General features: G+C 31.4%; 2 protein-coding genes across 2 annotated transcripts; both read right to left on the bottom strand.

Moving 5' to 3' along the window:
* Positions 1-2599: 2599 nt before the first annotated feature.
* LOC133832898 (UDP-glycosyltransferase 73C25-like) lies at positions 2600-7288 on the bottom strand. The gene is made up of 5 exons (XM_062263176.1): positions 7230-7288; positions 7095-7164; positions 6783-6961; positions 5853-6048; positions 2600-2890 (listed from the first exon to the last, which is right to left on the bottom strand). Exons 1-5 carry the CDS (start codon positions 7286-7288, stop codon positions 2600-2602), a joined length of 795 nt encoding a protein of 264 aa, XP_062119160.1.
* A 3203-nt stretch (positions 7289-10491) lies between these two features.
* LOC133832897 (DUF21 domain-containing protein At4g14240-like) lies at positions 10492-13813 on the bottom strand (the record flags this gene model as incomplete). Its single annotated transcript, XM_062263175.1, has 10 exons — positions 10492-10575; positions 10885-10956; positions 11210-11369; positions 11462-11535; positions 11681-11768; positions 12337-12404; positions 12941-13012; positions 13154-13237; positions 13493-13606; positions 13715-13813. Coding segments are annotated over 10 exons (915 nt in total), but the record flags the coding sequence as incomplete, so codon positions are not given.
* Positions 13814-14949: the final 1136 nt, after the last annotated feature.

Raw genomic sequence — 14949 nt, 5'->3', positions numbered from 1 at the left:
CACACATGCATATTTAATACACCAAAATATGCATATCAAGTCGTATTATAATATAACTCAATTAATCACATAATGATACACATATATGTCACAAAATCACATAATTTCAATAATTTGTCAGCCTGGCCTCCTAATCAAGGCCCTAGGCCTTATTAGGAAATTTGGGACGTTACAGCCACATGTCCAGTGGTGAAAACACGGACAACACTACCAAATATTCAATATGTATGTATGAGCTAGTCCATACGTAGGGTAAGCTGGTAACGAACAAATCTAAAGACTTGAATAATATAATTAGAAGAATATTAATTACTCAGAATTAAGATTAAATTGACTTATGGTCAACGTTGTGATATAATTAGATTAGGTTATAACGATACTTACTTATCTTATCCATAATCAATATTGGTCCAGTCCAATCTAACAAAATACATCTAATCTTATCTACTTGGTTGATATCCTGGATAGGACATCACTCCAGATGTGTAAGTAGATCTTATCGTAGATTACCGAATCATTTAAAATCTAGTGTACTGATTTAATCTTAGGAGAATATAATTTTGAACATATAATTACAATTATAATCCAGTGTGATCGAGTCACTATAATTGTAATTATACATACGTTCGCGATTTTATAAACGTTGTATAATTAATAATTAATCATGTAATAAAACATGTAAACAACGAAATTTGATTGAACATAATAATTTCTACTATATTGATAATGAATTAATTACATAAAAAAAATATAGTTTTTAAATGGCCTAAACCCAACAAATTTAATTTTGAATTATCGTTGAGTAGTACACGCGCTCGAGGTGGTCGTCTTTTATAGTTCTTTACGAAGATTATTAACTGGAGCCTAGCCCAACCTGATGTCATTAAAACTGTCTTCATCCTTTGATGCAAGTTGTTAAGAATATCATGAATAAACATTATAAAATTAACATTCCTAGTCCAACATCCGACCAGTTATACAGCAAGTTGATGCTTAGCATCATCCCGATTTCATTATTTAGTGTTAGTCAAACTTTCCCATCTTCTGAGCCAATCCCGAGATGAACTATCTGTTGCTCCAAAATTGGATACAACATATTTAATTATCTATTTTATTGAGAAGAATTCAATTTTGTCAATTAAAAGACTTTACTTCCTAATTTTTAATAAATGAGATTGCGTAATAATAAATAAATATATATTTTAATTTATGAAATGAGGATATATTTAGTTTAGGTTTATCAAATTTATGATGTTAATTAGAGGTGTAAATATCTCTTCTAGTAGAAAAGGTAAATACTCATGTGTATAAATACGGATTTTGTATCCTATTTTTCAATAATATTTAGATACTTTGTAATTTAAAATCATACTCATTTAGTACCTAAATTTAAATTTACTCAATAATTTTTTTTTAATATCACCGAATTATATTTAGTTATTAATAAATAATTTGATTTAAAAAAAAAAAATTAGTACGTGTCATATTTTTATTAGTCCAACTTATAAATTCTTATAAAATTACAAATATATTTTAATTAATAAAAACAAATTAAAATAATTAAATGTCTCAGGTTATGCCATTCACGAGCAGATCTTCTAGACCGATACCTCGTTGATTAATATCTTCTCGGACCTTCCCTAACTCCTTTGCACGCAGGGGCTCTTACAGCTCTCTGTTCGCTGGATTTATGGCTCAGATTTCCTTCTACCAAAAATTGTGTATAACACCAATATAATTAATAAATTAATTAATATAGCAAAGCTATTAAAGTATAATATTAATTACTTCGATATTTTTAATTCTTTGGTAAGTTAAAAGTAATAATAAATTTCATTTTTGCCCCTAAATTAATGTTATCGTATCTTTTTTGCCTCAAAGTTATAATTTTTATTATAATAACCTTAAATTTAACAAGTTTTAGTTAATAAAATGGCTAGTAGTGTATGTTATAAAATACAAATTCCAGAAGAAGGTGGTACAATGATTATAATATAAGTGCCAAGGAATGTGAAGATATGTCACAGTCACACAACCAATCAGTTTCCTAACAAGCCAACGACAAGTCGTTTTACAACAACCACTACCAAAGAAAGGATATCAAAATATTAATAAAATCATAACTCGCTTTATCGATGAATTCTATTGCATAGACGCATTAGTCTTGCATTTAGGACTTCGATAAGTAGTTTTCTTCATACCAATGTAGCAGTAGCTTATAATAAATGTGAAATACAGTTTTGCAGCAATGTATAATAAAATCTATTAAAGGTTTGGAAAACAAAGAAATATAAAAAATACTTCACTGAATTAATTAATCAACTTCTTTTTAGAGAGCAAAACTCTTATTAATAACCATTCAGGATTACAAGAAATCTCAGCTGAGCTAAGGATACAACGTACAATAGCTTTAACTAACTAAACTGCCACAACAGAATAACAGAACATGTAAACCAGCTTGTGCTAACTATCTATAAGTCTGTTACATTATTAAATTCCAATGAAATGAGCAGAAGCATGTGCTAGCTAATGAAATGGATTACGTGCGAATCAATGACTAGTCAAACATGAAAAATCTCTCTTTCTCATCTTCATACTCTTAATGTTGATCACTACTTCCAAGTTGCATTATTTCTTCTAAAAACAATATCATATTGATGTATGAAGACCCACCTTCTTCAACGGTTCTCTTGTCCATCTCTCCAAGCTTTCTAGCTCTTTCTCTTCTTTCCTTGCATTTGTCTCCTACATCCAACACTTCCTCTAAAACACACTTAATAGTTTCTCTCTTCATCTTAACCCAACCTTTCTCTTCTTCTCCCCAATTCATTGGGTCTTCCACCCCCAACGTTTTAGCTGTGTTCAAAACTTGTGCAACCAATTTCTCACACTACAAGAAAAAATGGTTTTTAATTCAGTTTTTAAACTAGATTTACTTTGGTTTTTGCTAAAATTCGCAATCGCAGTAATTCAGAGCAAAGTAAAAAGTAGTTAAAAACCGAAGTGAAAAATAGGCTTTCTACTTCGGTTATTATGTAAAAACCGAAGTAAAATCTTCAATTTGTACTTCGGTTTTTACATAATAACCGAAATAAAAAGCCCCATTTTTTAAAAATTATTTCTAATTATTTTTAAATGGCCCAATTCTTTTTTTTTTGCCCTAATTTTTTTAAATAGTCTAATTATATGAATTTATAGTTATATATATTTTTATAATTAGAATTGATTTATTTTCATTTAATTTATAACAGAAATAAAAATCACAAAATTTATACACTTAGAATTAAAATTCTTATAAAATAAAATATGTATACATTCACATAATTGTTAAGTAAAATAACATAATCATTCATATATACATTCACATAATTGTAATTAAGTAAAATAGCCTAAACATTTATATATACATTTACATAAAACTAAAGGTATGTATAAACAAAATAGCCATACTAATAAATTTAAGTCATCAATCGGCTTAACTATTCTTGTTGGATTGGCAAGATGTCCTCTCGACCCTTGACGACAATTTGGCTACTAGTAACTTTGTCATTTAGTTCATTCTACAAAACAAACCAATGATAGATTAAATTAGTAACTAGTAACAACACTTAAAAAAAATTCCTACTTTGCTTTAAAACACTTGCAACTCTTTCTTTAATTTTTTTGTCCAAATTATCTTCGACAAGAGTCTTCTTCGTTTCTCACGCTCTTATCCAAATTTCATATCCCTCTGCATCTTTCACTCCTAGTTCTTTTTTCTAGGACATCCAACATAATTGAAGTTTAATTATTAAATTTTCCTAAGTCTAACAAAATTTCGGCAGCATAACAACTGCATTTTAATATCTCAAAAAATTTTAAAACCTGTAAATAACACAAAATATCTCGACATAGTGTGCGAATTGAAAAAGGAAAACAATTAATAAAATCTATTAAAAAAAATTGGCAGAGTTTCCTTTGTTTTTGTAGCATATCCCAATTTTATAATTATATATAAATTCAACACAAACAAACACAAAATCAACACACATAATTCCATCCTTATATCACCGCCAACAACAAATTTCTCATAACCTACTTCACTAAAGTAAAGCATGCATGATTTAACTCTAATTTTATAAATAAATATTGCAACAGTAATAAATAAATTTTAAAGATTACTCACCTCCAATATTACTCTTAAAGTCACCCAAAATCAATATCAAATTGGCAACTAAATCAACAACCCTACTAAAAAGCTTAAACAAATAAAAATCAATTACATAATTAATTAAACTAGTTACATAATCATCAAATAATATATCAAGCTAGCTAGTTATAGAAAATAAAAAACAAATGTCACTAATAATCCAAACATTTCAAGTTCTAACATTGGCAACAATATTTCCTATTGAAACTATGTTTAGAAATTAAAATAGCAAGTCACAATAATTTTTAAATTTTACTAATATATATATATATATAATTAATAACATTATATGAAATAACAAAATAAATAAATAAAATATAACACAAATATACTAAAAAATAAGTATTAAATTCGGAATAATATAAAAAAAAAATTAACACAAACAAAGTTGTAAGGTAACAAACATTCTTTGATGCTCAAAACAACCTCTAAATCAATATTAGCAACTCTAAAACCTATATATAATAAACATACTATATTTATAAGAAAAAAAATCTTAAAATAATATAGAAAATAAAAAAAAATCATACAAACAAAGATTTAGTGATCCATACCTTTTTTGAAGCTCAAGAACACATTTTAATGTAAGAAAACAAGTCAAAGTCCAATAACAATACCCATTTTCGAACCCTAAAAATACCCACACCCAAAGTCTTTATTTTCTCCCTTAAAAATAAAAATGGAACTAATATTTATGTTTTTAAGTAAGAAAAATGGTTTCAAATGGTAAAAAAAACATAAAAAATGGTATATTTAGTGAAACTCTCGTGGGAGTACAACAACAATGGAGGTTTTCTGGGTTTGGTGTTTGAGATTTTTTCTTCAGAGAGACGAATGAGGCGAGAGCTACATATTAAGGGTATAAAAACTCTTTTATTTTGATTCTTATATAAGAACCGAAATAAAAGCCTTCAGGGTTGCGTTTGGTTTGCTCAACTTTTCACTTCGGTTTTTTCATAAAAACCGAAGTGAAAAGCCCCAATATAGTGTGCAAACCAAACATGGCCCTTGCTCATTTCTATTTTAACTTCGTTTTTTTAAGAAACCGAAGTAATAGCCTATTTTTATGTTATACCATTCGCAAAAGCGAAGTAAGAACTCATTGAAAGGCTTTTACTTCAGTTTTTTTTATATTCTATGTGTAAAAAACGAAGTAAAAGCCTATATTTCTAGTAGTGTCATGATAAAATTGATTATAAAATAGCGGCCAAGTAACCATGGGAACCCCTGCACATATTCATTCAAGCATTGAATTCCATCCACAGTGAGTTAAGAACACTCCAACTGCAGGATGTGACAAGATTAGTACTTGTGGAGCCCAACGTCAGATCACCAGCCCTATTTCCTTGGTCTTTTCTTCAAACCCATCTCCTTGATCCATTTCTCTAGCTCTTCTCAATAGCACTAGTGCCTCCTCTTATAACCCAAATAAATGGATTGTTTGAAGTTTCAAAACCTAGCCCAAGATCTATCAACTGCGAAGTTAACAAATTACACAAGCTTCCTAGGCAAGCATAAATTACAGAGGTTGGTTTCCACGAATCAAGCCACTTGAGACATTGATGTTCATCAACAAAAGACTTGTTACCTATTTGAGCTTATCCAATTCATCTTTGTTGCTTAAGGAAACCGGGCCAATACACCAAATTGTACCATTCCTCACCTTCTTGTAGTCTTTCACAAATGTTGGCTCCATTTCTTGAAAAGTGTTAATGATTATTCCATAAGACCCCATCTCAGTTTCCATCCACTGGTGAAGAAATATTTTACCTGGTAAGTGAGCTTTGGTAATCTCAACCCATTCTGGCATACCAGGCACAACAAAGCGCTCTGTTTCAGAACTTACATTGTCAAGAACCCTGGAACTATGAACATTAAACCATCATAAGAGGCACAAGCAGCTTACTACAGAGAATGATATGTTGAACACCACAACACGTGAAAATGTAATTATTTATCATTACAAAAGTAATTACACCAAGAGTTGAATACAATATTTTATCACAACACACTCTAAACACTTACACACTTTATTTTGGAGCACTCACTTAATAACTTCTCTCACACTCTTTTTAGACACACTTATATAGTACTCACTTAGACTCAAACTTTTGGGACACTCTTTTAAACACACTTTGCTACAAACTTGGACACACTTGCAAGGGACCCAAGGTCCCTATTTATAGTACCCCAAAGTCGGTTGCCAGAACGGACTTGTATCAGCTAGAGTATTCTATCTTAATCCATTTGTTTTTAAAGCTAAAAAATTATTAATGGGCTTGGGACCATTGTTAGATTATACAAGTTATTCTCTAAAAGACTCTAGAGAACTAGAGTCAGTGTTGACTCTTAACACTCCCCCTCAACATTGACTCATTCTCCCTTTCTTCTCATGTTTAATTGTTCTCTTAGCTTCTGAAATATTGTCGTGTTTAGTCCTTTTGTGAACAAGTTTTCTAGTTGGTCTTCGCTCTTTACTTTGTGCATCTCTAGCTTCTTTTGTAATACCTTTTCTCTCAGAAAATGATAGTGCACCTCCACATGCTTTGTTCGAGCATGAAAAACTGGATTTTATGCTTGGCGAGTAGCAGACTGATTATCACAATAGCGTGCCACTGCATTGTCAGTAGATTGGTGTAGATCCTTCATTAGTTGCATCAACCACGTACTTTCCTGAGTTGACAGTGCTGCTGCTCTATATTCTTCTTCAATGGTTGACAAAGACACAGTTGGTTTCCTTTTGCTACACCAAGATACAACTCCAGATCCAAGCTTGAATACATACCCAGTAGTTGATCAACGGGTATCATGATCTCCAGCATAATCAGCATCGCAGTATCCAACTATCGTAACCTTGTCACCTTTCTTATATAAGAGGCCATAGTTAATGGTATCTTTGACATACCTCAGCATTCGCCGCACTACTTCCAAATGAGCTTTCTTTGGGTGTTGCATATATCAACTTGCTACGCCAACTGCATACGAGATATTTGGTTGAGTCAATGTTAGATAAATTAGACTACCAACCAATTGTCGGTACATTGCTCTGTCTTGCAAGGCCTTCCCTTCATGTGCACATAGCTTGACATTAGCTTCCATAGGTGTCGAGATGGGCTTGCACTCGAGCATTCCAAACTTTTGCAATAAATCTCTTGTGTACTTTTTTTGACAGAGAAATAAACCTTTCTTAGTTTGGTCAATTTCTAATCCAAGGAAGTGTTTCAATTCTCCAAGTTCCTTCATCTGAAAACAGATTCTCCTTTGTTTGGCAAATTTCTGCTTCATCATCGCCAGTGATGATGAGGTCATCAACATATACCAAAACAACTGCGATCTTTGCTTCTTTTACTTTAACAAATAAGCTTGAATCTACATGTTTCATGAAATATCCACTCTCCACTAAGAACTCAGCAATCTTGCCATACCATTCTCTCGGAGCCTGCTTCAATCCATAGAGCGCCTTTTTCAGTTTACAAACATACTCAGGATGAACTTTATCCTCAAATCCTCTTGGTTGGACCATGTATATTTCTCAATCTAGCTCACCATGTAGAAAGATGTTCTTCACATCCATTTGCCATAACCTCCAGTCTTTACATGCTGCAAGCGCCAGCATGCACTACAAGAAAAAACAATATTCATAACACTTAAAAACTGCTAACCAGGACTATTGATAGCACTTCTGAAAATGCTAACATAGCCCCTGTTATTAAAAGTCCAGTCTTTTCTATAACAGTTTTTGAATGTTATGTTCGGTGTTATCTTAAACTATTCAATAACACATTTTTAGATGCTATAATATTGAAATAATAACATTTAGATAGAGTTTTTGGTTATAAATTTGAAGTTTAATCTTGTACTTTTTTCATAACACTTTTCAACTGTTACATTTGATTATTTTGATAACATTTTTAGTTTGTTATATTATATAAACCATAACGATTTTTTACGCTTATAATATGTTTCTAAATCATAACATATTAAGGTTTTTTATTGTGATAATGGTACTTATAAGTTTTTTTTTTAATTAAAAGATTTTCATTATTGTATTTTGATAAAAAAAAAATCAAAATTAATCATAAAATATAATTCTCAATAGATTGATAAACCATAAGTATTACATTAAACAATAACTAATTCAAACTCTGAATGTGTCTATTTCATGAGATCTTAGTTCTAACTTAAGTTTGAAAGCATAACATAATAAAGTATTATAATCTTGAACATTTTTTACTTCAAAAATGAAAAACAAAAAATTACAAGATACATTTTTTTCCAGGAGAGCTTTCTCTTTTCTTTTGGCCCCTTCATAAGCCGCATCACTTCTTATTTTCCTTTCTTCTATCTGGGACCTGAGTTCATGGTCCCTTTGGATAGCAGTCAAGTGATTATCAAGTGCTTCGACACTACAGATGATGACCCAAAAATTAGAAAACAGAAAGTCCAAATCTGACTTAAACAATAAAAAAGAAGAAGGAGATGAGAAATCATTAAAATTCCAGGGAAAAAAAATATCAAAATCATGAGCACTTCAATGAGGGGAGGCAAAAAAAAAAACAATACAGCATTATTAACAAAGGGATTGCAGTCTTACATTTTTCTTCCATCAAGTATGGCTGAATTTCAAGTGCCGACTCATTCTCAGAGTCGTCATCATCACTAAGAGATAAATCAAGAAAATACAAAGTATTAATAGAAACTAGCGAGATCTCTAACAATCAATGCGATATCACATACCATAGAAATATCATAGAAGTCTGTCATGAATACACAACAGCTGAATAAAGCTTTTGATGACAGAATAGGGATGCAAAACTTGAATTGATAAATGGAATATAAGTAAAGGAAAACAATCAAGGCCAGTTAAATGCATACCTAACAACCATATACTTCACACTAGTTAAAACAGAACATTTCACAAATGACAAATATGGAATAGAATATAGAAATAAGTTGAGACAACTGCAGTTATATAAATATATATATATAAAGAGAGAGAGAGAGAGACCTTTTCTGAACTACGAGGCCTTGAAAGTGAGTATCAAAATCTGAGATTCCAGAGCGTAACTGGTCAGAATCCATTGATGCTTCTGCTGCTTCAGCAACGCCCAAAAGCTTTAAACACTCATTCCAACACTCAGCACCCCTCCATAGAAGCTTAGCTGCAAGACCATAATACCCAACATCATTAACATCTTACATGAACACCCTATTACATTAACTGCGAATTGTCTAAGAATTTGGCCAACTAGAACTAAATAAGTTAATCACAATTTAAATGTTGTATTTATCTTTCCTGAAACTTCATAGAAAAAAATAAAAATACTATTCAATGCAAAAATATAAACCTAAACTTCAGTTTTTCCTTAAAACTACTGTATTTGAGACTTAAAACCCATTATCATCTCTATCAAGCCATAAATCCAGATAAACAGAAGAAAAAACCAAAACTGTATTATTTTTCTTCAAACTCATGAGTTATTTTAATATATAATAATTATTATAAAAAATAATCAAAGATGATGCCTAAGAATAAAAAATCGTCATTACCCTTTTAGATAAGTGGGGATGTAATCAAAATAAACCATTTTCTTCACGGCAACGGTACCCTAGTCGCATTGAAGTCCCCGCTGTTACAACACCATCCCCACAGTCCCACCTCCATGCTAACATCTGCAACAATAGAGAAAGAAAGAGAGAGAATGAGATCGTGGGTGAGAGGGAAAGAACTAAATCTGGAGACACAAACAAATGTACATATATCCTTGTATATATATAATACCTATACATGAAATAAATACATCAAAATAGAATAACATCAGAGCAGAAAGAACTAAGAAAACTTAAGAAAAAATAGGACAGAAATGGCAAAATAGACAATGAGAGTCACTAAGGAGGGACAAGTGACTAGCATAACAACCAAATAATAATCGCACCACACTTAATTCATAGTAACTGCTCTTTAAAAGTTCTATGCATCTGCCTTTATATAATATGCAATGTCCTAATGGGAATTTATATTTGGAAAGACAACCAAAGAAAAAAAGTTACTTTTTGTAAACAAAAGTAGACCCTACAAACAAACAAAATTAACATAAAACAGATGAAAATATTGAATACACCATAACAGATGGAAATACTCATCACAAGATAAATGACATGGTGAAAACTTATAAGAAATCAAGCTATAGAATCATGCCTTGTGTAGTCATGATGGCAACAAAAAGGATTATGCCAATAGGTTGCACCTTAAAAAAATGCCAAGCTTGATCACTGGTTAGAAGAGATACATACCATCGAGCCTACACCTCGCCTTGCCAAGCCCTACCACCATCAACATCATCATTAGAGAGAATTAAGGCAGTCTCTTTGATTGATTTCCTAACCTATAAATAAGAGACCAAAAATTGAATGAAAGTTAATAGAAGAATTAATAAACAAATCATCAAATAGCTATATATGAAGATAAAACTCCAAAGTAAATTAGATAAAATATAATCACGTGTGAAGACCTGTTGCCATTTTTTCCTTTCTTTTTTATGTGCATCTGGTTGTTTTTTATGCTCTGTATTCTGAATTAGTTTTATATTTCTATTGTTGCTCTTTCCATCTGCTTAGAAAGACCTTAAGGCATTAGTTGATTAATATATACATAAATAAAGAAACCCATGTAAGAAAGCTCAAATACCTTGAACCTGAATATTAATCAAAGAAACTTCCAACATTGAATGTTGCTTTATGCATTTTAATTTCTCATTAAGACCTGGCTAAAAGCATTGAAGCAATCAATACAAAATATTATATTACCACTGTGTCAAAAAGCAATCAGTTGAATATTTATATTAGATGAAATTAGCGCATAAATGATCAACTCTTAATAATGGACCCATTCTAAAGATACTTTCATCTTTTACCAAAACATTGATAAGTGCTTATAGTAACTCTTAAAAAACCATATTAATTATCAAAAGCATCAAACAAAGAAGCCTAAATAATATAAATATGCATATAGAAATAGACATGTTCTGTAAAATTATTACTAGGCAGCCACAGAAAAGTCTTATCCCCATCAATTGTAGGAAGCTTGCTTTTCCCTTTAGTCTTCACCACAGCTGCCATATGACTGCTGCCCTTCTGAAACTCATTTAATATATCGTACAGTGGCATATCGGCAGGAACTCTGAGTATACAACATACAAATCAACACTGGATACTCTGACTGAATGTATTTTCTGAAAAATAAAAAATTAGTAATTGAAGAGTTAAGCAAACCGTGGTATTCTCTGGATGGAAACGACACTGACTGGAGTCTCTGTTTCAGGTCGTACAGTAAGAAGACTTTTCACCTAACAATAAGCAGAATTGAACAAGTTAAAGAGCAGAGTACAAAGTATGTTGCCCGCTGTTAGTTCCTTTGATAAGTCAAATTTAAAATGCATCTAGTATACAAACATCTTCTAAACATTCACATTCTACTATTCTAGCACCCACCAGAAGCAGTCCAATAACGTTCTTCGGATTCCCAGAATAGACAGGAACTCGACTATGCCCCCGAGCAAGAACTTTTCCCATAGCCTCCCTGTGTTATTGAATAAAAGGAGGAGAAAAATGAGAAATACAGTAAAAAAAAATAATTTTTTTCTGCAACAAACTTCTACTAAGAAAACATAAAATAACTATACGACGAGAAAACACATTGAGCTGTCATGTGATTCAAACATTCCTAACATTTCAATTGCAGCATAAGACATGTTTCAGTAAAACATGGGTCACACCATTATGATATGCCAGAGCACTGTATGAAAAAATAAAAATAAAATGTACAAACTATCCTCAGTGAAACTTTGTGTAAAAAGGTGACAGAACTATTGACAAGCCAGCAACTAATTGGGATAGTGTTCCTAAGATGATAGGCTAGGAGCCTAGGACTAATATCACAGCTAAAATATCCTTCTTTTAACACAGTCTATCACTACAACAACAACAAAACTTTCTATATTTTCTTCTTTTATAAAAAAATAGTTTCTAAGGTCGAGTGACTGAATCTTTGAAAATCAGCTAAAACCAGCATGTAAACAAAAATTGTGAAAACCAGTAAAATCCAATTGACAGAAAGAAAGAACAATGAATTCATGACCAAAACTCACCAGTCCAACTTTGAATTGACATCTAAAGAAAACGTTGATTCAATGGGTGTCATAGCCTCCTCAGCTGTCTGTTTTTTAAGGTTTAAAAAAAATTAATAATAGAAAGAAAGTAAGATGCTTATTTTCTAATCATGATACATTATTGCAAGCTTACTATCATATTCAAGTTACAATTTTAGTATGAGCATAAAGAGTGATATCATTATACATCAAAATGAAACTATAATGACAAGAAAAGTTTCAGAATGCTCTTTAAACCAAAAGATAAGATGACTGGGGAGTAAAGTAAAAAAATCCAAACAACTTTAAAACAGAATATTGAATAAGCGAGCTCGAGAGAGAGAAAGATTTAGCATGAGCACAGAGTTTCAAATAGCTATACTTCAAAATGAAATTACAATTAAAAAAAATAAGTTTTAGCCTCTTTGGTATAGTTCTAAAGACTCAGAGAGAGAGAGAAGTAGAAGAAGTAAAATAAACTTTCATATTCACCAGGATTTACGTCCACCTCATATAATAGTTGGATATAATACTATCACTAGCATACATGCAAATTAGAAGGAAATGAATGTAAGGAATAATGATATTTCTGTTAAGACCTTACCTTCTCAGTTAAATCTAGTGCCCCACTTATAATTTTTGTCTCGTCATGTGTAAGCTCACCACCCTTGCCGGCCTATTATGACAAGATAAGGAAATCAGAACTAATGTCAAGATATATCTGTGGTAGATGATAGCAATAATTCGTACTTTCAACTTGTAAAGCTATTCCTTAAGTTAAAGAGCATATTAATTATCCTCAACAGCTTTACTTTACCTCTTGGCTGTGGATGGAGACAAGGACTTTTAACTGAGCTTGCCTAAATAAAGCTTCATTATGTCCTAATACCCAATCCAAAATCTGCATTGTGTATATCTCAAGTCAAAAAAAAGATATAAATCCCTTATAATCTGATATCATTAAGAATCCATCGTTTTGCAACCAGATTCCACAGTTTTGCTTTACATTTATGATTTATTTTTAACCACTGAAAAAATACTTAAATTCAATGACTAAAACACTAGTTTAAAATAGTATAGATTAGAGGGTTGATAAATGCAAATTCCAAGTTCACATTTAAATGTTTAAACATCAACTTTCCATTGGATATTGTACCTTTCCAATTGGGTATGAAATTGGGTAGCAAATTATCATCAAAATCCGAACAAGCCAAACAAAGTTGGAACCTACTGCAAGTCCATATCTAGTGCATATAGCTTGTGGGATAACCTGATTTAGAAAAATGAATATCAAGTTTCCATCATAATAAGCCAACAAAAATATTGACACTTTACTGTTAAACCAAGCATGAAAGTTAATGGAACAAAAATAAAATACCTCTCCAAAAAATAGAACAAAAGTCACAGAGAGAATTATAGCCACATACTGATTGAACATTTTATCCAAGTAAATTGGAAGGGCCTGCAAATTTGTGAATCACCATATCAAAACATCAATCTGGATTGTGAATACTCGATAAATATATAATCTATGCATAAAATCACATCAAATTCCAAAACATCAATCTGGATTGTGAATACTGGATTGGAAGGGCCTGCAAAGTATTTTAACAAAAATAAAAGATAACATACCTCTTGCAAACTGCTGCAAATAAAATGTACAGTAATTATTCACTTCCAACCAAGTTTCTCAAAAGAAGCCTTCTTCAATGAATAAAGACAAACATATGGAATCATTACATATTGAAATTTTATTTTATCACTATTAATAGGAAAACCAATTTTGACCATTTTATTTAAATCTAACAGTCATAATAAATCACTTTATCAATAAAGCATCAATGTCAAATAAATAACAAATACCATTTTTCATACAAAAAATTGACCCCTGCCAATAGGGAAAACACCCCTACCGAACTAGCTCCCCATATATTTAGATAGATATTTATTCACACACATAGACAAATTAATATTAATATGCATGTTGCACAGGACCTTCTGATTCAAAGAAAAAAGCCAAGTAAATTTTTGGTTTGGCAACTACCTGGTCAGTCCAGCAAGTTTTGTGCGAAACTCATTGAATTCTTTTGATTGGCCCTCTGCATTAAGGTAAACATGTAGCTCCTTTTCTGCACATTGATGAAGTCTTTCCAACCCAAACTCTGCCTCACCTGCAAAAAATCCAAAGTTAAAACTTAAAAGAGGGCATAACAAAGATAAGTTTAGAATCAAGCTCAATAATACTACTAACCTTGCAAGTACTCAAAGAACTGTCTCTTGGCATGTTCATGCTCTGGTAAATAATATCCATAAGCATATGTCCATTTCAAAATACGCCTGCACTCAACGAGCTGAAAAAAAAAATAGTAAGGAAAACATTATTTCATTTCTTCGAGTGAAGAAACTGTACCTTGAAATAAAAGTTAAATTATCTTACCTGAAGCCAGGCCTCTGTTATGAACTTTAGCTGTGACTCAGGTTGGCACTGTATGTCACTCAGCTTCTCAAGCTAAAAATTGAATAAATTGTAAAACTTAGATAAGTAACAATAGGAACAGTCTCAGCCAAGTAAATGTAGAACAGGAAAACAAACAAAAAAATCTGCCTCCCTCC

The sequence above is a fragment of the Humulus lupulus genome, chromosome 4 (assembly GCF_963169125.1).
Source record: "Humulus lupulus chromosome 4, drHumLupu1.1, whole genome shotgun sequence".
Classification (NCBI taxonomy): domain Eukaryota; kingdom Viridiplantae; phylum Streptophyta; class Magnoliopsida; order Rosales; family Cannabaceae; genus Humulus; species Humulus lupulus.
This window is presented reverse-complemented; position numbering and strand designations above follow the sequence as displayed.

Coding starts and splice junctions, on each gene's coding strand:
- LOC133832898 (XM_062263176.1), bottom strand. CDS start 7,288: ATGGAAGCTAATGTCAAGCTATGTGCACATGAAGGGAAGGCCTTGCAA. Junction 6,049..6,782: donor GCACGCTATTGTGATAATCA/GTCTGCTACTCG, acceptor TCATAGTTCCAG/GGTTCTTGACAATGTAAGTT. Junction 2,891..5,852: donor TTGTGAAAGACTACAAGAAG/GTGAGGAATGGT, acceptor TTTTTCTTGTAG/TGTGAGAAATTGGTTGCACA.